Raw genomic sequence first — 21127 nt, forward strand, 5'->3', positions numbered from 1 at the left:
TCCACCGGGATCTCTGCCCCAGCAACGAGTCGCAGCCCGACCCTCTACACCCGAAGGCCAAGTCACAATACACTAATTTAATTACGTTGATCGGAGAAAATCTTGGAACACTCCAGAGTAGGTACCTACAGGGTCCCAACAGATATTTTTGCATGGTCCACTTAGGCGGTGAATCATCATCCAATCATATTTATCTTGATTTATATCCATTTATATGATATCATAGGTTTTTTACCATACAATACCTTCCAACTGCCTACCAAACTGCCTACCAAACTGCCTACCAAACTGCCTACCAAACTGCCTACCAAACTGCCTACCAAACTGCCTACCAAACTGCCTGCCAAACTGCCTGCCAAACTGCCTACCAAACTGCCTACCAAACTGCCTACCAAACTGCCTGCCAAACTGCCTGCCAAAATGCCTGATAACCTTCCTCTTATGCCACGTACGCCGCGCCAAAAGCATCTTACTCGGGATGAAAGACTTAAAATCCTAGTCCTTCTTGATGAGGGTCAATCCTACTCCGAAATTGCCCCAAAAATCCCTTGTTCGATTGGCCAGGTCCGCTATACTCGTTTAATGGCACACCCGACTCCAACAAAGCGTACTGGCCGGAAGCCAATCCTTACTGAGGCTTTGGTTTTGGAGACAATAGATTGGATTCGAAAGAGCTTCGATAACCGATGCAAAAAGTACGACGAGATTGTTATGGAGCTACAACTTCCTTGTTGTGGTGAAACATTACGCCGTGCTTTAAAAAAGTATGGTATGACTGCCCGCCCTGCTGCCTTAAAGCCTCCTCTTGATCCTGATGATCCGAAGGGTATCGAGCGCCGTCGAAAACGATTGGAGTGGGCTTTAGAGCGACAACATTGGGATTACGATGAATGGCGAACGATTATCTTTACTAATGAGGCGTATGTTCGTTCTAGATAGCATCGTCGACCATATATTCTTCGAACTCCAGCCGAGATCTACCACCAAACTGCAACTTTAAATCAGAACGACTAAGCACGCGGTGGGAATATGCTTTAGGTATCCTTTTCTGGAGATCAAAAAGGCCCGTGTCGAATTTAGGAAAAAGGATGGGGATCTATGAACTCTGCGAGGTTTATATTGTATATTATCCCTTCGATTTTATACTTTATAATATCCCGTTAGGTAGATCTTAATTATAAACCTCTTCTAATGCAAGATGGTGCTAAATGTCACTGGTCGGCAGAGACAATGGCTGCATTTACTCGCCATGAAGTGAAATTCACTGATCACCCCCCTTGCTCGCCGGATCTTAATCCCCAAGAGAATATCTGGAATTGGATGAAGGATCGCATATCAACATTATATGGTACACAAACCATGCCAGTGTGGAAACTACAATGGGCTATATGGGAGGCTTATGATGCTGTACCAGATTATCTATTAGATGGTTTAGTACGGAGTATGCCAAAGAGGGTTCAGCAGGTTATTGAGAGAGACGGTGGTCCAACTGATTATTAAGTATTTAATACTAGTTATTATGTATGGTAAACCTGGCAGAATTAATATGGAGAATGCGGACCATGCAAAAATATCTGTTGGGACCCTGTAGGTAGGTACCCAACCAATCCCCCATGTGTCTTATACCTCTACGAGAATCACACAATATAGGTCTGTCTCACTGGGGCCTGACAGACACCGTATCTGAGATGTGAGGGGTTTCACCTCTCACCGGAGTCTGGCTGGTTTTCTCCAGCTTTTGTCTCAACTTTTTTTTTCAAATCAAATTTCGTACTTGACTATTACATCCCTACAATAGAACCTCAATGTGCCATGGCTTCTGCCGGGTCTCCCAACATCCCTGTCGTGGACTTTGCCGGCTGGAACACGGAATCTGGCCGTCAGCGAATCGCGCAAGAAATCGTCACCGCTTGCAAAAATGTGGGATTTGTGCACATCGTCAACCACTCGCTGCCGGAATCTATGTTAGACGAAGCATTCAACTGGTCGAAGCGATTCTTTGAGCTGCCCCAAGACGAGAAACTCAAAGCGCCCCATCCAAAAGGATGGGCAATCCATAGAGGCTACTCTTGGCCTGGGCTGGAGAAGGTATCACAGGCGACAAGTACCGGTAATGACCAGGAAATGATGGAGCAGCTGAGGGAAGTTACAGACGTCAAAGTGAGAACCCGCTGTGTCTCTCCATGGTCTCATGCCTCATAATCCTCGCCAAGTCAAGGTCTGTGGGTTGATGGCTTCACTGACCAGCTACAGGAAAGCTATGATATAGGAAGTGATGAGAACACTACACAGCCTAATCAGTGGCTACCTGAAGACAGCCTTCCAGGATTCCCTGGCTTCATGCGCCGCTTCTACTGGGAATGTTTCCAAGTTGGGGGAGAAATTTTACAAGCACTCGCCATTGGCCTGGAGCTAGACGAGAAATATCTGGTCGAAAAACACTCAGAATTTAACAACCAGCTACGCTTACTACATTACCCGTCTATTCCGGCGGAAGCAATTGAGACGACGTGTGCAGCCAGATGCCCAGCACATACCGCCTGGAGCTCAATCACGCTGTTATTCCAAGATGACTGTGGAGGGTTGGAGGTAGAGGATATCGCATCGCCGGGGAGATTTATTCCTGCAACGCCTATCAAGAATGCAATTGTGATGAATGTAGGGGATCTGTTGCAGAGGTGGAGTAATGGTTTGTTGCCTGGTCTGGCCCTAGTCTATTCGCAGCCGCTGACTTGTATAGATCTTCTCAGGTCCACCAGCCATCGAGTCACCTTACCACCTCTCGCTGATAGATTTGAGGGAACTGACCGTATGACCCGTAGAAGGTTCTCTATTCCGTATTTCATGTCTCCGGATCCTGACTCGGTGATTGAGTGTATTCCGTCGTGTATTAGAGGCGCTGCTAAGTATGAGCCGATCACACAGGCTGCATACAATCAAAAAAGGGCTTCTATGCAATATTAAGAGTGACATCAATAATTGGCTTCTATCTTGGCCAGATGGTTCTCCCTATCACTTAACGATTCTCCTAGAATGTAAGCCTTTGTGCTTCTTCCAGCTTTCTTGGGATGCGATCGTTCGCGTCCTCTTCCAGGTATATTTCTTGTGTCACTTCAATAAAAATGCCTCCATCAATCTCCTTCCAAGATCCTTTCTAAATTCCTTCTCGTTTTTCTTTCTCACAGATCGATACTCTCCATTCAAAAAGTCACAACTCCATACTTCAAGTTGTCAGTGCCGATCGCTCCACCTGACTAAGAGCCAATCTTGGCGCTCGTCGAAATGGACCAAAGTCGCGTCCCTCACCACCCCGACCGCGTGGCCACCATGTACGGCGAACTCGGCAACAAATTGGTATGTGGACTAGAGACTCATGCGGTTACCAAGCCTTTGGAAATGCTTTTGGAAACCTCCAAGATGAAGACCGATCTCCAGAGAACAACAGAACAAAAAAGACCCATTGAGCTGACCAACACCTCCACCACAATAGGTCCAACATGCCAAACGCACCCAATCACTCGCCCACCTCCCCCCTTATCAAACCGAGATCGTACGCGCAGTAACTCGCGAAGTCCGTGATCTTGACCGGGATGTTACCCGACTTTTAGAGCCCTTCGAGGGTGGCTTCAACCCTTCCGCGGATCCAGCCATTGCGTGTGCCCTGCTTGTCGACCATCTGTGCATGCGCCGGAATAAGCGCTGCCTGTTAGCGTATCACCGCGTGCGCACCGAGAAACTCGAAGAGCTGTGCTGGACAGGCGTGGATATTCTAGAGCAGCAGCAGCCGTCCGAGGCCAACGGGGCGGCTCAGCACACGGCTTTCGGGGTTAGCGGACATAGTTCGCTGAGTCCCGAGGAGGAAGAGTATTTCCGCCAGTATGGGGACATGCTTGCTGCATATAAAGGGCAGTGGACGGATATTGATCTGACGGGGACCCTGGAGCCACCGAAGGATTTGTTTATTGATGTGCGGGTGCTGAAGGATGCTGGAGAGATCCAGACTGAATATGGGTATGTTTTGTGCTCTGAACATCTCTTGGGGATCTAACAATAGCTAATACGGGTTTAAGTGTGATCAACTTGACCAAAAACAGTCAGCTCTACGTTCGACAGGGTGATGTGGAGCGGTTAATTGCACAGGGATTCCTGGAGCGATTGACTTGAATGTGAAGTGGAATTGCCTGAGACTTTCAGGTTCAACATGAGTCCAAGAAACATGAATTGGCGTTGGCCATCTACTGTGGTTTTGTGGAGGACCATATACTATGAGATACCCCCGTTGTTAGCGTGTCTAGACCTAACGGCCAAAATAATGATTGATTTGCATTGCAATGGTGTAACACGAATTCGATTGTGCACAATTGTAGCCTCGATCAATTTTTCCTCGGTGTCACATTCTCAATTGGCTCAGTTAACAGACTGAAGTCAAGCCTAGCCAATCATCTCGGAGAAAATTCTGAGCTTTCCCCATGCAGGCAGTTTGAAGCTAAGCCAGCTTTTAGCCAAATATCGGCAAATTTGATCGTTTAGCGAGTTGTGCAAGGCAAAGAACAAGGCTTGGGCTGCATGCCAATGCCGATCGCACAGCATCCACTGTGTCCGATTACGGAGCTGCAGCTCAACGCACACTAATCCTGTTTCAAGGGCCCATTAGTCCAGAAGGAGTACGGTGTCGATGAGAACGGCGAGAGACCTAGCCCCGACGTGGCTGGTCGCTGCACGGACCTGGACTCGATCTCCATCTGGATCAGTCCGAATGCGGTTTAGCTCGACTGTCCAGAGATAAGAGACGTCGGCGCAAAACTCGAGCATTTCTCTATCATAAATTGATATTTGTGTTGGTAACTAGTTTCTCTTATATGCTTATTGAAATCACTTCTTTGCAAGTCATGCCGGTCTCAATTACGTCATCTGCTTGCTCCAACGGCTGCTTCTTGCGCTAGTGGCACCCGGTTATCTTCCGAACCTTGGGATTTCCATTTCGTGACTTTCCTCTCACAACCTCTCCGACTCAGGCTATTTCACTGGGTGGATAGTAACTGCGCGAGGGAATATGGCGGTGCTACAACCTCGTGGCCGGCGAGACTCTCGCGCATCGGCGCTATCACGCAACCTCATGTTTGACCGCGACATGCATGGTAATGCCCCATCAGAGTCGCTGGTGGAACATGCAAACCTGGGCAGTCCTCCCGGTCCAATGGGCGCAGAATCCTCCAGTTATAATGGCTCAACAATGCGAACCCCAAACCGCTCATTTTATCATCGGTCGTTCAATACCAATATGGGTGGGTCACGCTGCATGATGCCCCATTGGAGACCCCCCGCGCGATTTTTGACTAACCACTGGACCTGTTGCAGACCCGGCTCATTATGCTTCAGATGGTCTCCGTGACCAGACCGCCGAACTCGCTACCTACGGCCTTTCGCTGAATAAGAAATCTCACCTGAGAGATGGTCCCGGGTTACCCCCCAGCCTTGATATATTCCACGGCAGCCAGAGTTCTGCAGGTCACCTCCAGGATGAGGCTACAAGTTCCCATACTGCTTTGGGGGAGGCGTTTTTGGAGCCGGAATATGCCTCTGTTGATCCTTCTACATCCTCAGCTTCTTCGGCCTTGACAGCGATGATTCGCCGTCCATCGACAGGTACGGCCGAAGACCAGGCCAAGCAACCCGAGACTGACGAGATCTCATTTCCTCCGCCGCCGACGATCTATGAGGAATCGGAACTAGAAACTGAGCGCACCTCGTTATTATCGAAGACACGATCTAAATCCATACAAAATTATGGAAGTTCAGGCGACGCAGAGAACCAAAGGGCTGCTGTCAAACGGCCATCAAACATAATAAACAAAGGGATATCATCTGTGGCTCACTATTCTCGGACCCTGTCAAACCCAAAGTCGTGGGATAAGCGAGCCATATGGAATGATGCTGTGGTATACCCTGCAAGTCTGATCCCCGCTGTAGTGCTGGGGCTTCTTCTCAATATCCTTGATGCTTTGTCCTATGGAATGATCTTGTTCCCTCTGGGAGAACCCCTGTTTGCTCATCTAGGAACTGACGGTATCTCGATGTTCTATGTCAGTACCATTATCTCCCAGGTGGTATTCTCTTGTGGTGGCTCGATCTTCAAAGGTGGAATAGGAAGTGAAATGATCGAAGTAGTACCCTTCTTCCACCAAATGGCGTTTACCATTATGAACTCAATCGGCAAGGACAATCCGAAGTCAGTCATCGCGACGACCATCCTAGCCTTCTCGGTCAGCTCGATCCTCACCGGTTTGGTGTTCTTCTTGATGGGGGTCTGCGGACTAGGCTCGCTCATTGGCTTCTTCCCGCGTCATATCCTCATTGGGTGCATCGGTGGTGTGGGCTACTTTCTTCTACAAACGGGAATGGAGGTTTCAGCCCGGCTTCCTGGGTCTCTTGAGTATAATATACCCACGATCCAGAAACTTTTCCATCTTGACACTTTCCCTCTTTGGATGATACCCCTGTTCCTTGCAGTTGGTCTCCTTGTTTTGAAGCGGTTTGTCCGCTCCAATTTCCTCGTCGGTGGCTATTTCATCGCTGTTGGTGCAGTGTTCTACATTGTCATTCTAAGTGCCAGGGTATCCATGGGCTCTCTGCGCCACAATGGATGGGTCTTTGATGCTCCAGCTTCCAACAATCCTTGGTACCACTTCTATAGCTTGTACGGTGAGTAACTTTGCTTCTAACTTTTGGGTATTATCATGCTGATCTTTTTTACAGATCTCTCGGCAGTTAATTGGACTGCTTTCACCGAGACAATCCCCGCCATGTTTGCGTTGACATTCTTTGGTGTGCTTCATGTGCCAATCAACGTACCTGCTCTTGGAATATCCACGGGTGAAGACAATCTCAACGTTGATAGAGAGCTCATGGCACATGGCGTGACAAACGCACTTTCAGGGTTTGTTGGAAGCATTCAGGTATGTGACATCCACTGGTAGGGCCAAGGACAACAGCTAACAAACGCAGAACTATCTGGTCTACACCAACAGTCTTCTTTTCATTGCAAGTGGCGGATCCTCTCGGTTGGCCGGTCTGATGCTGGCCGCGGCCACCGCAGGGATCATGGTCATTGGCCCCGTCATCATTGGCTATATCCCCATTATGGTCGTTGGTGCCTTGATCTTCTTGCTAGGCATTGAGCTTTTGCAGGAAGCCCTGGTAGATACCTGGGGAAAACTCTCCCGGCTTGAATATCTAACAGTTGTCATTATCGTCGTGACGATGGGCGCCTGGGATTTCGTCGTCGGAATATTTGTTGGCATCATCTTGGCATGCGTGAATTTCGTCGTTCAGACGTCTCGCAAATCTGCCATTCGTGCCACATACTCGGGGGAGATTGCCGGGTCGACAGTCCGACGTCCTCCTATCCAACAACAATTTTTGCGTGAGGCTGGGCAGCAAACGATGATCATAAAACTTGGTGGATATCTCTTCTTCGGAACCATCGTGAATGTCGAGAACACCATGCGTGGTCTGATCGAGGATGAAGCCTTTGACCGCCGACCCATTCGATTCCTCATTCTCGACTTCTCTCGTGTCTACGGGCTCGACTTCTCGGCCGCCGAAGCATTCACCCGCATCAATCGCGTTCTCCGAAAGCGCAACGTACAGACAGCCATTTCTGGCCTGAATGTTGAAGGTGATGTGGGCAAATCACTACAGAATGTTGGCCTATTCGAGCCAGAGTCCGGTGTTCCCATATTTGAGGACCTTAATTCGGCCCTCGAGTTCTGTGAAAATGACTACCTGAAAGTGTTCTACAGTCGACAGGAGGCACTCTCAACACCAACTGACCCAACCGCCAACTCCGAACTCCTCGAAGTCCCCGTCTCCGTCCCCGTGCCCTCGGGATCTCAAATCACCTCCTTAGCCGACAATGTTGTCAGCTCACCTCGCCGCCAGTACCTGCAACGTGTAGCGACCTCAACCATCCAAGCGCACGAAACAGCAATGATGGCTTCCCCCGCCTGGTCCGCCATGCGCCAACCTCTCCCACTACTCCTCCAAACATTCCAAGGCCTCTCAACCCAAAACGAAGATTTCTGGTTCCCCGTCTGCTCCTACTTCTCCCGTGAGTACTATCCAGCCGAGACAGTTCTGTACCACGAAGGCGACGCTCCGCGCGCCTTCTATCTCCTCGAGTCTGGCATGCTGCGCGCCGGCTACGATCTCCCACAGGGCCGGTATTTCGAGCTCATTGTCGCTGGTCGACCGTGTGGCGAATTGCCCTTCTTCAGTGACACACGCCGCACGGCGACTGTCAAAGCCGAGCGCGATTGCGTGGCTTGGTGTTTGACGGGGGAGCAGTGGAAAGCGCTGCAGGATGAAGAGCCGCGTATTGCTCGTGAGCTGTTGACTGTCAGCTTGAAGTTGACGACTGAGCGCATGGATAGCATTACTTCGTATGTTTTGACGATGGCGGCTTGATTTGCTTTCTCTCGTTGGCTTTGTTTTTGCATCTAGCTTGGTGGCTGTTTGAGCGAGCCGTTGGGCCTCTTTGTTTTTGTGTTGATATCCCCGGGCTCTTTGATTCACATATTCATTCGTATATAGCAGCTGAAATATGGAGCAATGACTATCTTTCTTATCATTAGCTCTTGAGGATGGATTTTATTCGAGGTCGCGCTCAGAGAGATATCTAGCGGATGGAGTTAGATATTGATCTATCAATTTTAGATGAGTATATAGACAACCCTTACCCCTGAGATACTTGGTAACTTGCCTAACACTCCATATAGCATTGCCTGAGGAACACATTCTGAAAGTTTTACATCGTTTCTGTTTGCATGCAAGTGATGTATAAAAGGCCATTATATGTTTGTTGTTCTTTCCACCTTTCTTTCCATTACAACACTCGACCTTTCAGGTTTCCTACCTAGACAGAATCTTCGTCCATAATCAATCATGTTTATCAAACAAGTAGACAATTGGCACACACTGTTTTCGAAAGACGACTTTGTCAATCCAGATGTGCTGGGCACAGTTAACCCACATCCAGTTTGGGGTTACGCTCATGGCAAGTATCGAGCAATACTATTGTGCTCTCTCTACCCAGATATACACTAAGTCTCCATAGGACCTATTATAGATCATAATCCCGACTGGACGCCCCCAAACTTCCTTCAAACAAAACAAGAATCATATCTATCGATTACAAATGCTCTTCTCAGCGGCCAGGGGCCACCAGGCTCTATGTCTCTCCGGAACGAAATTGGAATGCTTCTGTATCTGTTACATGGCTAGCTTTTTGAAAAGCCCGGACTAGGCTAACTAGATTTAGTTGCCATATCTCGTCCGACGGCGAAACTATGTGCGGTAAGACTTATACCACGCAAAGTGGATACACCGTAAATTTGTGCAATCAACATGCCGGAGCCAGTCAGTATCCCACTATCAAATCCACACATGCTAAGCATATGTTGATGGTTTATAGCCCTTCCCCTGACTGGCAGGCCTGGAGGTACGGTTGAGCGGCAGAAGGTTGGAAGTAATGCGATCAAGCGTTGGGTATTGACGGGAGGTTGGCGCGATGCTCTCTTCATCAACGAGCCCGATTTACAGTATGCCCGTGTCTCCCTGATTGGCGCCTATTGTAATTTTCTGGAGCAGATTGCGTGCGTATCATTATGATTTCTTTCGATGATAACTTGAAGCATATACTAATGACGAGCTACACAAGGCGCACTGATACTCTATTTGCCGCAGAGTATGGCACCCGATTCCATCGACCCCGGCATGCTATGCAGATGGACCACGTAGGTATAGCAGTAGGATCGAACCCGAGAGTGGTTGTGTTAATGACACCAAGCAGCTGTCGAGTCTGACACGCCCGGTTGCGTCAGAAACTCTTGTTCATCACTGCTTGTCTGAGCAATCTGGTCAGTCTAAAACTGCACATCGCCTTGCTCTTGACTTCTACCGTCAATCTGAGTCCGATTCCGATTCCGAGACTATCTCCAAGCGTGTGTCCGAGATCGACTTCGAGCCCGAGGACCGAAAGGATTGGCCGGTCGACATTGCCACTGATATCTTTGCTGGTCCGTATCTGTCTTCCATCCTGATAGACACAGCATTTGGTCCTGTGCCCGAGGGCAAGAACTGAGTCTACGTGAATGAGGGAGGGAAATGGTAGTATGAGTGTCTGAATCAGCATTGGTCAGGGTGAAAAATTTTATGTTGGAGAGATAGCGAGAATGTGTCTGGAATGCTTTAGGGCCGTTGGATTGAGATGATTGAATTGGATTCCATTTGCGACGGGTTATTAACAGTGTACACCGAGGGCTTGAACGAAGCGTTGGTTCGAAGCCTTCGCATTGATTGCAGTTCAATAAGCAGTAGTTAAACACTCGCTAGGTGGGTTTTAGATAAGTTCAAGTGGCGATGTCACGGTAAAGGATTGCTGGTGTAGATGCCTGGATTCGAGTGTATAGATCAGCGTCTTACATCGAAGATTCCAGTTCCCTACATTTACGCCCAAGTTGGATTTTGAGAGAACCAAAGATAAAACTGACGTACCTTGATTTTTACCAAATGATTTCAAGGCATTTTTACACTCAATACACATCTTTTAACGCAACAAGTAACCCGATCTCCGGCGCGCTTTGCTCACGTGATTCGGCGTAACTGCCACGCGTCGGCGCGTCCTTTTACGGATGTGACTTGTTCGGGGATTTCCAATCAGCAACCCGATCTCCAAGTGTATAGCCCTTTCGAATATTTTGGCCATGGCAACTGAGAATGAAGAGTCGAGACTCTTCGAGCAGTGTTGCCTTTGCATCATATGTTCCAAAGATCTCTCGAGCGACGCCGCGGAGCAGGTACGTAGTTGCCCGCCACTAGTATAGCCTGCTTTGCATTGACTCAAAAACCTCGCCTAGCTCGCAACAACCATCGAAGAAAATGGTGGTGACCCTTTGATCGTTCAAACCGGGGCTGAGGTCCCGGATCTGGCCAAGTTTAGCCACTTGATATCTATCACGATTGACTTCGAAGCCTACGATACCGCTTGCGATGCGCTGATCCCTGTAGTGAAGCCACAATGGGTGAATACTTCATTACTGAAGAAGAAACTGGCCAATCCTCGTCAATACAGCCCAGACCCCCGTCTGTTCATGAACGATGTCGTGGTTACATGTGGTGATATACCCGAGGGAGACAAGGATGCAATCATAGGCGGCGTGGTAGCGAAGGGTGGATTGTATGCTCCAAGGATTTCTCAGATGGTTACTCACTTGGTGGACCTGACGGCCGATTCCGACAAGGCGCGCATGGTACAGGCGAAGAGATTAAATGTGAAGATCGTACTACCGCACTGGTGAGTCTGACAGCATAAAAGCCCGAAACCCGCACTGACCAAGAATAGGTTTGACGACTGCCTCAAACTTGGTCGACGAATCGACGAACGCCCGTACACACTTCCAGACCCAGAGATATTGCGCGTGGGCCCGGAGACTCCAATCCGATGGCACGAGAATAAGGACTTGGTTGGCGCGTCGACAACAGACCCGTCTAAGCTGCCCACTATGGCTGGCTCGGCGCATATATCGGGACAACGCAGTGTGTTCGAAGGCAAATCTATTATGCTGTCTCCGGATCTCGGAATCGGCTCGCATTTGCAGGAATCAATCCAGGCTGTTCTCGAGCAAGGCGGTGCTAAAATGACATCAAATATTGATGCGGCAGACATGTTAATCTGCCGCTACCGAGATGGCTTTGCATACCGTACAGCCTCGCGACTGAATATTGACGTTGGAAATCTCGCATGGCTCTACCGTCTCATGACATTCAACACATATACTTCGCCGCTCAGAAGACTACTGCACTACCCGGTGTCTCGCACCGGCATCCCCGGGTTTGAAGGCTTGAAGATCAGTTTGTCAAACTATGTTGGTGAAGCCAGAATTTACTTGGAGAACCTGATCGCAGCAGCAGGTGCAGAATGCACCAAAACATTAAAGCAAGAAAATACCCATTTAATCACAGCTCATGGTACCAGTGAGAAGTGCAATGCGGCGAAAGAATGGGGTCTTGAAGTTGTTAACCATCTGTGGCTGGAGGACAGTTATGCGAAATGGAAGCTGCAACCAGCTTCAAACCCGCGCTACAGCCACTTCCCACTCCGAACCAATCTTGGGGAAGTCGCAGGTCAGACTCGTCTCGACCGCAATGTTCTGGAGCAAGTCTTTTTCTCATCAGTAGAGACTGCTGCCCAAAGCCCACGGCGCACAGTGCAGAGCAAGCACCAGAACATGGTTTCTGTGCAGCCGCCTGCTGAGAAGAAACGGAAGATTCATGAAGACCACACAGATACTCCGAATGCTACCGGTACCCCACAGGCTAGTGAGAAGACGCGCCGGCCTATTCAAACGCCTGCACGGACTCGAATCATGTCTGAGGGCAAAGAAAACGAGACGCCGTCGTCGACTAGCAGTCGCAGGTCTAAAGACGCAGCAACTGCCCGACTTCACGAATATGCGCCAGATCTTGCCTTGTACGAAAAGGAGAAGAAGCGCGTGGGGGGTGTTGTCTATGGCGGCAGACGCAAGTCGGACGAGGATCGGGTTCAAGGAAATAAGAAGCGTGCCTCAGTGGAACCTGAAGATGGGAGCGACGGCGAACACGCGGTGGAAGCCAAGCGCCAGAAAAAGTCTCGGCCACCAATTGCTATGCACCTGTTGATTACTGGCTACCAAAAGTGGGTGGGGAAGGGCAACGAGAAGAAAGAAGATGCAGACAAGGTTTGTTTGGCTATTACAGATATGAAAATGGTTGGTACAAATCCCACTGACACTATCACAGCGAGGCCTTCGAGATCTTGGTATTATGGTGGTCCAAGATGCTCGACGATGCACGCACTTAGCTGCACCCTCGATCTTGCGGACCACGAAGTTCGTCAATGCACTCGCATATGCGCCAACTATCATGAGCACAGACTTCATCGACAGTTGTCTAAAGGCGGAGAAATTGTTGGACCCATCCGATTACCTTCTGGAGGATAAAGAAGCCGAGAAGAAGTACAATTTCGACTTATCTTCTGTCACGACGAATGCGAAGAAGAACAAGAACAAGATGCTTCAGGGATATCGCATTTATTGCGTCGAAGACATCCGCGGTGGATTCGATGCATTCAAGTCCATTGTGGAAACAAATGGAGGCGAATGCATGCTTTTCCGGGGTCGTCTAGCCGTCGCAAATCATTCTCGTCGGGAGGAGAGTGACGACGAAGAAAGCGAATCAGAAAATGACCATCCCGCCCGGAGGGAGGTCTTCCTTCTCAGCAGCGCTGGGACCAAGCACAGCCGAGTCTGGCCTCGTTTCCGTCAATTGGCGCTCGACATCAAGAAGACTCCACGGATAGTCCGGGTTGACTGGCTGCTCGACATGGCCATGTCGCAAGAGACACGTACTGCCAACGAGTACGAGTTGACTGAGGATATGATCGAGCAGACGGATGAGTAGGCCGATACCAATCCTGCACGGTATCAAGTCCGCATCACCTATTCACTTGGGGCTCCAGGGCTTCCAAGGTTCCAGCCCAGGAATATGGATTCTGTGTATAAGTTTGGAGTAACAGCGAGTAGTTTGGGTATCTTTTGACCTGCACATGTGAAGCACTTTGTTTATGTCACGAATAACCACGATTTATCTCATAGAGAAATCCCAGCATCTTATCTTGCGTCCTTCAGAAGAACTTGACACCTTCCTGGCCCTCACCACCAAATATCTGGGCTTTGCCTCTCTTGACCAAGACATTCAACGAGCGGAGCATGACATCAGTATCCATGCCATGGAACTCTGTAGACTCAAATTAGCACAAGCTATAGACAACACTACCCAAAAGAAAAGCATCTCACCTTGTGACATCGCTCCCTCCCCATGGATAAGTTCATAAACTGTCAGAACGGAACCTCGCTGGCCAGTCCCCTCAACCCACTCGACCAGTACATCCGCCCACTCCTCCGGCCTTCTCCACCAGATCCATGCCACAGCCTTTGGCCCCTGTCCAGAACCATTAACCAAGCCTCCTGAGGAAGAAGCACCGCCAGAATCGGCGATCCACTCCGCCCGGCGCCCACCACCGCCTTCCTCTTCACTTTTGGTCATCCAGTCAATCACCGCGCGTACCTCGCGCAGATCGAGGCGCTTACGCAAGGCCGCATTGTGAAAGAGCGGTGTTTCCACAGCGTCTATTAAAGAAAGACGATATTGGCGGTGGTGTCGGCACCAGGATTGAATCAGAGAGGACCATTTCTCAAGCTGGGAATGACGGGTTGTTGTGTTTGGTTGCGGGGTGAAGAAGAGGGGGGAAGTTATAAGTTGGTGGAAACGGAAAAGGGGAGGGGGTTGTCATATTGAAGGAATAGAGAGTAGATACCCAACAGCAAAATAAGAACCGGACAGCCAAAAACCAACAGACAAGACAGTAACAAGTCCTGGAGAAGTCGAAAGTGAAGCTGTGAGAGCGTTGGAGTAACAGGTGGGGCCAATCGGCGGGGAGGATTTTCTCAAATTTGTCTTCGGCCTCGACGTTCGACTCCCCCAATTCCTCCCTGTTTTTCGCTGGCACAATGGCCACCAATAATCCCCCTGCGAAGCGCATCAAGCGCGAGGAATACCGCCGCTCCATCCAGACACAGCAGGAAGCTACCGATGGCTCCGTCATTAAGATGCCGCAGAAGAAATTCTTCCGCCAGCGCGCGCATGCGAATCCTTTCTCTGACCACCGGCTAGAGTAGTATGTGCCCTCATTTCCTTGTTGCCATTGTATCGAATGGTGCAGTTCAGAAGCTCCGAGCTTCGCTGGCGACAATTCCCAGACATCCCGTCACGGGCACACAGCTAACGACTTGCGCTCAAATAGCCCCATTAGCCCTGCGCATATGGACTGGTCATCCCATTACCCTGCATTCGTGGATCCAGACCCATCCAAGACAACTCTCAGCGGCGGCCGCAAGTTGACCAAAGAAGTCGAGGTCGTGGATATCGGATGCGGATTCGGTGGATTAATGGTTGGCCTTGCGCCATTGCTGCCAGATACCCTGATGGTTGGTGAGTACACCACGATATCCAACCCAATGCTTTCCAAAGAAAAAGAAAAAAACACAAAACTAACCAACAAAAACAAGGCATGGAAATCCGCATTTCAGTGCTGGAATACCTCAGCTCGCGCATCCACGCCCTACGCAGCCAACAACAACGTCTCAAGAACAAAGCCGCCAACCCTTCAGAACAATCCGAGTCTCAAAATCCTCAGCCCGAAAGCACCGAAGCGAACCCAGCCTCTGCTCCAGTCAACGACGATGAAGTCGGCACGGACAAGATCTTCCCCGGAAACTTCGAAAACGTCAGCGCAATCCGCAGCAACACAATGAAGTTCCTTCCCAACTTCTTCGGCCATCATCAGCTTTCTAAGATTTTCATCTGTTTCCCGGACCCGCACTTTAAGGCCCGTAAGCACAAGGCTCGTATTGTCTCCGAGACTCTGAACAGCGAGTATGCGTATGTTCTGCGGCCTGGCGGTCTGCTGTATACCATTACCGATGTGGAGGAGTATCACCACTGGGTTTTGAGGCATTTCCTGCACGGAGAGCAGCCAGATGGTACGGCGGGTCCGGCGAGCAGCAAGGATCTTTTCGAGCGGGTTTCTGAGGAGGAGCTTGCGGCTGATCCTTGTGTGCGGGTGATGAAGTTTGAGACGGAGGAATCGAAGAAGGTGACGAGGAATAAGGGTAACAAGTATGTTGCTGTTTTCAGGCGCAAGGCCGACCCGGAGTGGCCTGCTTGAAAAAGCAGAGAGAACTAGATACCTTATTATCGGAACGGAGAATACGGGGAGGTTATCCAAAATGTTGGTCTTAAATGATAGGTCAAGAGAAGAAAGGTGTTTGAGGCGTTTCATTTCTCATTCTAAAATGCATTGCCAATATCAATTTCGCTTGCTAACAACAAAACAACATGAAAACAACAAACTCCCGAAATGAGACCTGAGATGAGGTCTGGAAACAAATGTGTAGAACACGCTCCGAGAAATGGAATGATGCAACAATCAAACACCGAAATCATGCGTGGATCTATCATAAAAGCAGTAATCTCGTGAAAACATGGTAGTCATCGTCCCCAATATATGATGCAAAAGGCTAGCACATCCCAGGCGCCTTGAGGCGGATGCCTTCACATCTCTCGCAGATGGCCAATTGAACCGGGCCGCCGATGATGCGACCCTTGGCTGTCCGTTTAGGCTCCCCTTCACGAACGAAAAATCGACCCTCAGGGCCGAATCCTTCGCCACATTCGTAGCAGTTGAAGCAGTGCTCATGCCACTGGCCGCCGATTGCGGTGATGACAACCTCATCCAGGACATGCTGCTTGCAGCCTAGGCAACGTGGTGCAGTACGGCGTGAGTGGCAGTGGAGACACCATGCGAATCCATCTTTCTCAACGAAGGGCGTTTGGGAATCAAAAGGCTGTATGGTGGAAGAATTGTCAGTTTTCTTGCTCGCAAAATTTTCAAAGGGGAATTGATACGTACATCACCGCACTCTGCGCAGAAGAAGTGGCCGACATGCCATTCGGCACCGCATGCCACCACCACTTCTCCTTCTATAGGGGTCTTGCAACTCTTGCAGCGGGGACTGAACATCTCGTGGAAATCTAAATGGCAGTAGAACCGGGGCACACGGGCATCACGGTCATCAACCCCAGTTGCGAGTCTCTCGGCTCTGCTAGCCTCGGGTTCTTGGTAGAAAGCCACGCATTCGAGGGCTGTGTGGCAGTGGAAACAAGTAAAACATTCAGGGTGGAATCGACATCCGCCAGCGGTCACAATTTTTCCGGAAATGCCAAGCGAACATAGTTCACAGCTTGCAGTTGGGACACCAGATCGTATATAGGGCGAATACCAACGATTCTGCATTTCGGATCCCTGTTTTCTCGTGGAACCCGGTTTAGTCGGGCTATTTCTTGCTGTCTGAGGCATTGTTTTGTTCGCTTGTTTAGAGGATGCCTCTATCTCTGAAATCGTTGGTACTTTGATATCGGGAATGTTGATCACGGGGATGGAAGGAGCCTCGGAGACCTCAATTGAGGGGGCTGAGACTTCAATGGCCGGCGCTGCTACCTCAATGATAGGGAGGCTTGGACGCTCAGGCTTTGGCTCATTAGTTGGTTGCCATGTTTTGTCAAAGCTCACAATTGGGCGTCCAACCCGATCACTGACGGCTGAAGGCATTGGTAGCTTCTCACTCCGATCTCCTCTTCTTTTGCTAGTAGCTGCACGGATCTCATCACTTCGTCTTTCTTTTCCCTCGCTGGTGGGGAAACTTTCGTTCTTGTCTTCAGATGGAGGCGGAGTAGGAGAAGCACTCTCGTTCCGAGTGTAGCCAGCGTTATGGGACTGGGTGGGAGGGGGAGTAGCGCTTCCGTTTCGAGTATAGTCGGCATTACGCGGCTGAGTTGGAGAGGTCTTTTGGGATTCGAATCGCGAGATTTTATCCATCACAGGGCTACTGTGGACTCTATTCTGCAACCAAGGCAATGGTCTAGGGATGCGTCCCAAAGCGTTGCGCGGTTTGCTTTTCAAAGCTGAAGAGTCGGACTTAGAAAAAGTAGGCTTTTCTTTATGCTGCTTCTGAACATCAACAGGCTCTTCATAGATTTGGTCATTGGGATTCCTAAAAATTCCTTTAGAAGAGTCACTACTGACACTGGGCGGCCTGGGCTCAACAGGCGGCTCGGGCTCTTCGTCAGGTAGCTTAAAGTTGACTTTGAGATTCTTCTTCGAAGGTCCAGCCAGAGATGATCGCTTCTGAATTGATTCAGGGCTGGAGCTACCAGCATCAGACATACACGAGCCAGTTGATTGACTGAATTTGTGAGTTGGGGAGCCAAACCCCCGTGAACCAGTTCGGACAGGGCTCCGGACAGGACTCCGGACAGGGCTCTCACTGCGTCGGTTGGCATCGGGATTGTGGTATGGCGCATACGGGTTCTTGAAAGATTTCCCAGGGTTCTGGTGCATCCAAACTAGCTCTGTAGCCTCATCTTGGGCTGCTTGGTGAAGACCAATATCGTCCTGCACATCCATGTTCTGCAAGGCATCTCGTAATAACCGTGCCTCTTCCTTTTCATGTCGTCGTTGACCATTTTCCCGATAAGATAGGGTTGGAGATGTTGGGATGGGGATAATTCGCGATTGTATTTGTGCCGGAAATACGTTCTTTCGGATTGAATGCGTACGTGGTTCCTGGGCTAAAGGACGACCCATTGCGCCGCCGCCAGGCACATAGGAATTTGCCCGACGATGAGACATCGCACTGCCTGGACGAGGGTGATCTTTGATTTCATCTTCAACCGGCCTGTGCATGGAAAATGCCGAGGATGCCCTTGGGGGATTATCGGGCACCGAACTCGTTGACGCAGCTGCTCTACCAGGGTAAGGGCGGGATCCGGTCGGACGGGCAGGACGGTTTGCCCGTAGGTCCTTCAAGTATGTTGCTGTCCATATGTATCAGCCCTGACTCACCGAGCAGTTGAACATGAGACAACCACTCACCAACTTGATCATTGGACATGAACGACGGCCCCGGAGGAGATATCTTCCTCTGGCCAGTATGTTTATGCATAATGATTGATTGCAAGGGTTTGGAGAGACAGGATCCAAAGAAGTAAGGATGACGCAGGGGACTAGGAGAAAAGGACTAAGATGAGAAGAGCCTAGTTGCGATCTACGCCTGACGCTCTGAGTTGGCTAGCGTCATTGCGCTGTTCCCCTCCAAACAAACCCCGTCGCGAGGCAACGGATGACTCATCCATTATCAGGTCCGATAAGGGCTTGGCATGTGAAGCCCTAGGATGCCCAAATGGGAACCACGCAGGACCTGACGAGGAAGGTGTCCATGTGGGATGTTGATGTGCATGTTAACCTCCTTGCAGAACAACCTTAGACCTGCTCAGCCCTACGGATCTCTGTTGGCACCAAATAAGCTCTGCTCAGCATTCATATGGAACTAAACTCCCCCCACAGCCAAATATAAATGAACCCCAATCTTCCTCCGCATCGGCTGCTCGGCACTAATACCCCACAGCCAAGTGAACGCTGCGGGCACCTCCGAAGTGACCCCAATCGCCGAGTCGCTGAGTCCCAAGCTCTAGACCGTCAAACCTCTTCCATTGGTCAAATATCGCCGATTGCAAGAATGCAACCATCGAGCCCCCGGGTATCTTTTCTCTATACGAGCATAGCTCCCTGATATCGGCGCGTTGTCCGGTGCCTCCATTTATGTATCTCTACCAATTATTATAACTATGAGCTACCCAGGATCCTTCTCTAGTCTCTTTTTTAGCGTCTTCGTCTTTGCGATTTTTTTTCTCACTGCATACTCATGTCGTGACGCAAACGGTTGTCGGTTTCAGCCTTGATCAAACAAGGCCATTATCTTATAAAGATCAGTAAGCTACTGGAATCGGACCAAGGGACTATGACGGACAATGCGCCGATTGATATCATTCGGTCTCATCAAGATGACTTGGACCGAGAAAGTGCAAAACAAGAAAAGCAAGTAAACCCGCAGTCGGCAACGTCGCTCGAGATCGATGAAGATGAGAAATACAAGCTGGATGTTCCCCCGGACGGTGGTTACGGCTGGGTTTGTGTCGCCTGTGTCTTCTGGATCAATGCGCATACCTGGGGTATCAACAGCGTGAGTCATGAATTCCGGATCGCTCTTTCACTCTGCTCTTTACTAACCACTCCAATATTCAGAGTTACGGTGTGTTCCTGAGCCACTATCTCTCGAACGATGTATTTCCGAACACATCAGCCCTATCATACGCCTTCACAGGCGGCCTGAGCATCTCCTGTGCCCTCCTGGTGGCCCCGTTAGCCACCCACATGATCCACAAATGGGGCACCCGCCTCGTCCTCAATTTGGGCATCTTCCTCGAGACCCTCTCCCTAATCGGGGCCTCATTCGCAACCCAAAAATGGCACATTTTCCTTAGTCAAGGCGTCTGCTTCGGGTGGGGCATGGGTTTCCTCTTTGTGGGTAGCGTCGGTATCACCCCGCAATGGTTCAGCAAACACCGTGGTGTAGCTATGGGTATCAACGCCGCTGGATCTGGCCTCGGCGGACTGATCTACTCCCTCGCAGTGGGTGCCATTATCCCGCGCTACGGGTTGGGCTGGGCATTCCGCATATTGGGTATCATCTCTTGCGTTGTGAACTTGGTCTGCTGCAATTTACTCCGGGATCGCAATAAGGCTGTCGGCAGTAGATTCACGGCTTTCCACCTACCCCTCCTGCGTCGCCCGGAATTCTTGCTCTTTCTCGGGTGGGGTATGTTCAGTATGCTAGGCTACGTGGCGCTATTGTTCAGCGTGGCCAACTTCGCCCTCTCCGTTGGTCTTTCCTCGCATCAAGGAAGTATTGTCTCGGCGTTGCTCAATCTTGGACAGGGACTTGGTCGTCCGTTTGTTGGCATGTTCAGTGATCGACTTGGTCGTATCAATATTGCCACTTTCCTAACATTCCTCTGCGGTCTATTCTGTCTCATCATCTGGACTTTCGCTGATAGTATGGGCGTGGTATGTTTCTTTGCCGTGTTGGTCGGCACTGTTGCAGGGACATATTGGGCTACTGTTTCTCCCGTCCTGGCGGAAATCATTGGTATCAGGGACCTTCCTTCCGGCTTGAGCATTACCTGGCTGGCGCTTGTTATCCCTTGCACTGTCTCTGAGCCAATTGCCCTGCAGCTCCGCAGTCATTATGCTGATGGCGGGACTTCATATCTTCGTGTTCAGATCTTCACTGGATTTATGTATTTGGGTGCTTCCGTATGTTTGTGGCTCGTTCGCGGCTGGAAGGTCGGCGAATCGGAGCGTTCTCAGGGATGCCAGAATTCGGTCGTGCAGACTGGCCCATTGACCCAAAGGGCTGGAGGGAACGAGAAGCAAGATCAAACTGCAGTTGTTTCCTCGACCGTGGAGGCCACCCAGTCGGATGCCCAGCTATGGGCCCCGGTCTGTCTATGTCGCAATATGGTTACTTTAAAGAAGGTTTGAATATATATAAAGGGAAATGCATGAGGCAGA

General features: G+C 50.0%; 10 protein-coding genes across 10 annotated transcripts; 8 read left to right on the top strand and 2 right to left on the bottom strand.

The window, feature by feature from the left end:
* Positions 1 to 420: 420 nt before the first annotated feature.
* Positions 421 to 939, top strand: N7457_007165 (uncharacterized protein; the record flags this gene model as incomplete). Its single annotated transcript, XM_057178208.1, has 1 exon — positions 421 to 939. One exon carries the CDS (start codon positions 421 to 423, stop codon positions 937 to 939), a length of 519 nt encoding a protein of 172 aa, XP_057029952.1.
* Positions 940 to 1812: 873 nt separating this feature from the next.
* On the top strand, positions 1813 to 2815 carry N7457_007166 (Oxoglutarate/iron-dependent dioxygenase; the record flags this gene model as incomplete). Its single annotated transcript, XM_057178209.1, has 3 exons — positions 1813 to 2160; positions 2254 to 2658; positions 2741 to 2815. 3 exons carry the CDS (start codon positions 1813 to 1815, stop codon positions 2813 to 2815), a joined length of 828 nt encoding a protein of 275 aa, XP_057029953.1.
* Positions 2816 to 3282: 467 nt separating this feature from the next.
* On the top strand, positions 3283 to 4164 carry N7457_007167 (DNA replication protein PSF1; the record flags this gene model as incomplete). The annotated part of the gene is made up of 3 exons (XM_057178210.1): positions 3283 to 3354; positions 3491 to 4011; positions 4071 to 4164. The coding sequence occupies 3 exons, from the start codon at positions 3283 to 3285 to the stop codon at positions 4162 to 4164; spliced, it is 687 nt and encodes a 228-aa protein (XP_057029954.1).
* An 889-nt stretch (positions 4165 to 5053) lies between these two features.
* On the top strand, positions 5054 to 8466 carry N7457_007168 (sulfate transporter family protein; the record flags this gene model as incomplete). The annotated part of the gene is made up of 4 exons (XM_057178211.1): positions 5054 to 5285; positions 5359 to 6702; positions 6757 to 6956; positions 7006 to 8466. 4 exons carry the CDS (start codon positions 5054 to 5056, stop codon positions 8464 to 8466), a joined length of 3237 nt encoding a protein of 1078 aa, XP_057029955.1.
* A 939-nt stretch (positions 8467 to 9405) lies between these two features.
* Positions 9406 to 10141, top strand: N7457_007169 (uncharacterized protein; the record flags this gene model as incomplete). Its single annotated transcript, XM_057178212.1, has 3 exons — positions 9406 to 9421; positions 9473 to 9653; positions 9811 to 10141. 3 exons carry the CDS (start codon positions 9406 to 9408, stop codon positions 10139 to 10141), a joined length of 528 nt encoding a protein of 175 aa, XP_057029956.1.
* A 622-nt stretch (positions 10142 to 10763) lies between these two features.
* N7457_007170 (uncharacterized protein) lies at positions 10764 to 13497 on the top strand (the record flags this gene model as incomplete). The annotated part of the gene is made up of 4 exons (XM_057178213.1): positions 10764 to 10856; positions 10917 to 11353; positions 11402 to 12776; positions 12838 to 13497. 4 exons carry the CDS (start codon positions 10764 to 10766, stop codon positions 13495 to 13497), a joined length of 2565 nt encoding a protein of 854 aa, XP_057029957.1.
* Positions 13498 to 13720: 223 nt separating this feature from the next.
* On the bottom strand, positions 13721 to 14295 carry N7457_007171 (ESCRT-II subunit protein VPS25; the record flags this gene model as incomplete). Its single annotated transcript, XM_057178214.1, has 2 exons — positions 13721 to 13833; positions 13893 to 14295. Coding segments are annotated over 2 exons (516 nt in total), but the record flags the coding sequence as incomplete, so codon positions are not given.
* A 311-nt stretch (positions 14296 to 14606) lies between these two features.
* Positions 14607 to 15823, top strand: trm8 (tRNA (guanine46-N7)-methyltransferase; the record flags this gene model as incomplete). The annotated part of the gene is made up of 3 exons (XM_057178215.1): positions 14607 to 14773; positions 14819 to 15087; positions 15165 to 15823. The coding sequence occupies 3 exons, from the start codon at positions 14607 to 14609 to the stop codon at positions 15821 to 15823; spliced, it is 1095 nt and encodes a 364-aa protein (XP_057029959.1).
* A 352-nt stretch (positions 15824 to 16175) lies between these two features.
* N7457_007173 (LIM domain protein) lies at positions 16176 to 18659 on the bottom strand (the record flags this gene model as incomplete). The annotated part of the gene is made up of 3 exons (XM_057178216.1): positions 16176 to 16502; positions 16568 to 18531; positions 18560 to 18659. 3 exons carry the CDS (start codon positions 18657 to 18659, stop codon positions 16176 to 16178), a joined length of 2391 nt encoding a protein of 796 aa, XP_057029960.1.
* Positions 18660 to 19514: 855 nt separating this feature from the next.
* Positions 19515 to 21097, top strand: N7457_007174 (MCT family MFS transporter; the record flags this gene model as incomplete). Its single annotated transcript, XM_057178217.1, has 2 exons — positions 19515 to 19736; positions 19799 to 21097. The coding sequence occupies 2 exons, from the start codon at positions 19515 to 19517 to the stop codon at positions 21095 to 21097; spliced, it is 1521 nt and encodes a 506-aa protein (XP_057029961.1).
* Between the last annotated feature and the right edge of the window lie 30 nt (positions 21098 to 21127).

The sequence above is a fragment of the Penicillium paradoxum genome (assembly GCF_028828445.1).
Source record: "Penicillium paradoxum strain IBT 22861 chromosome Unknown utg000006l_segment0_segment0, whole genome shotgun sequence".
Taxonomy (NCBI): domain Eukaryota; kingdom Fungi; phylum Ascomycota; class Eurotiomycetes; order Eurotiales; family Aspergillaceae; genus Penicillium; species Penicillium paradoxum.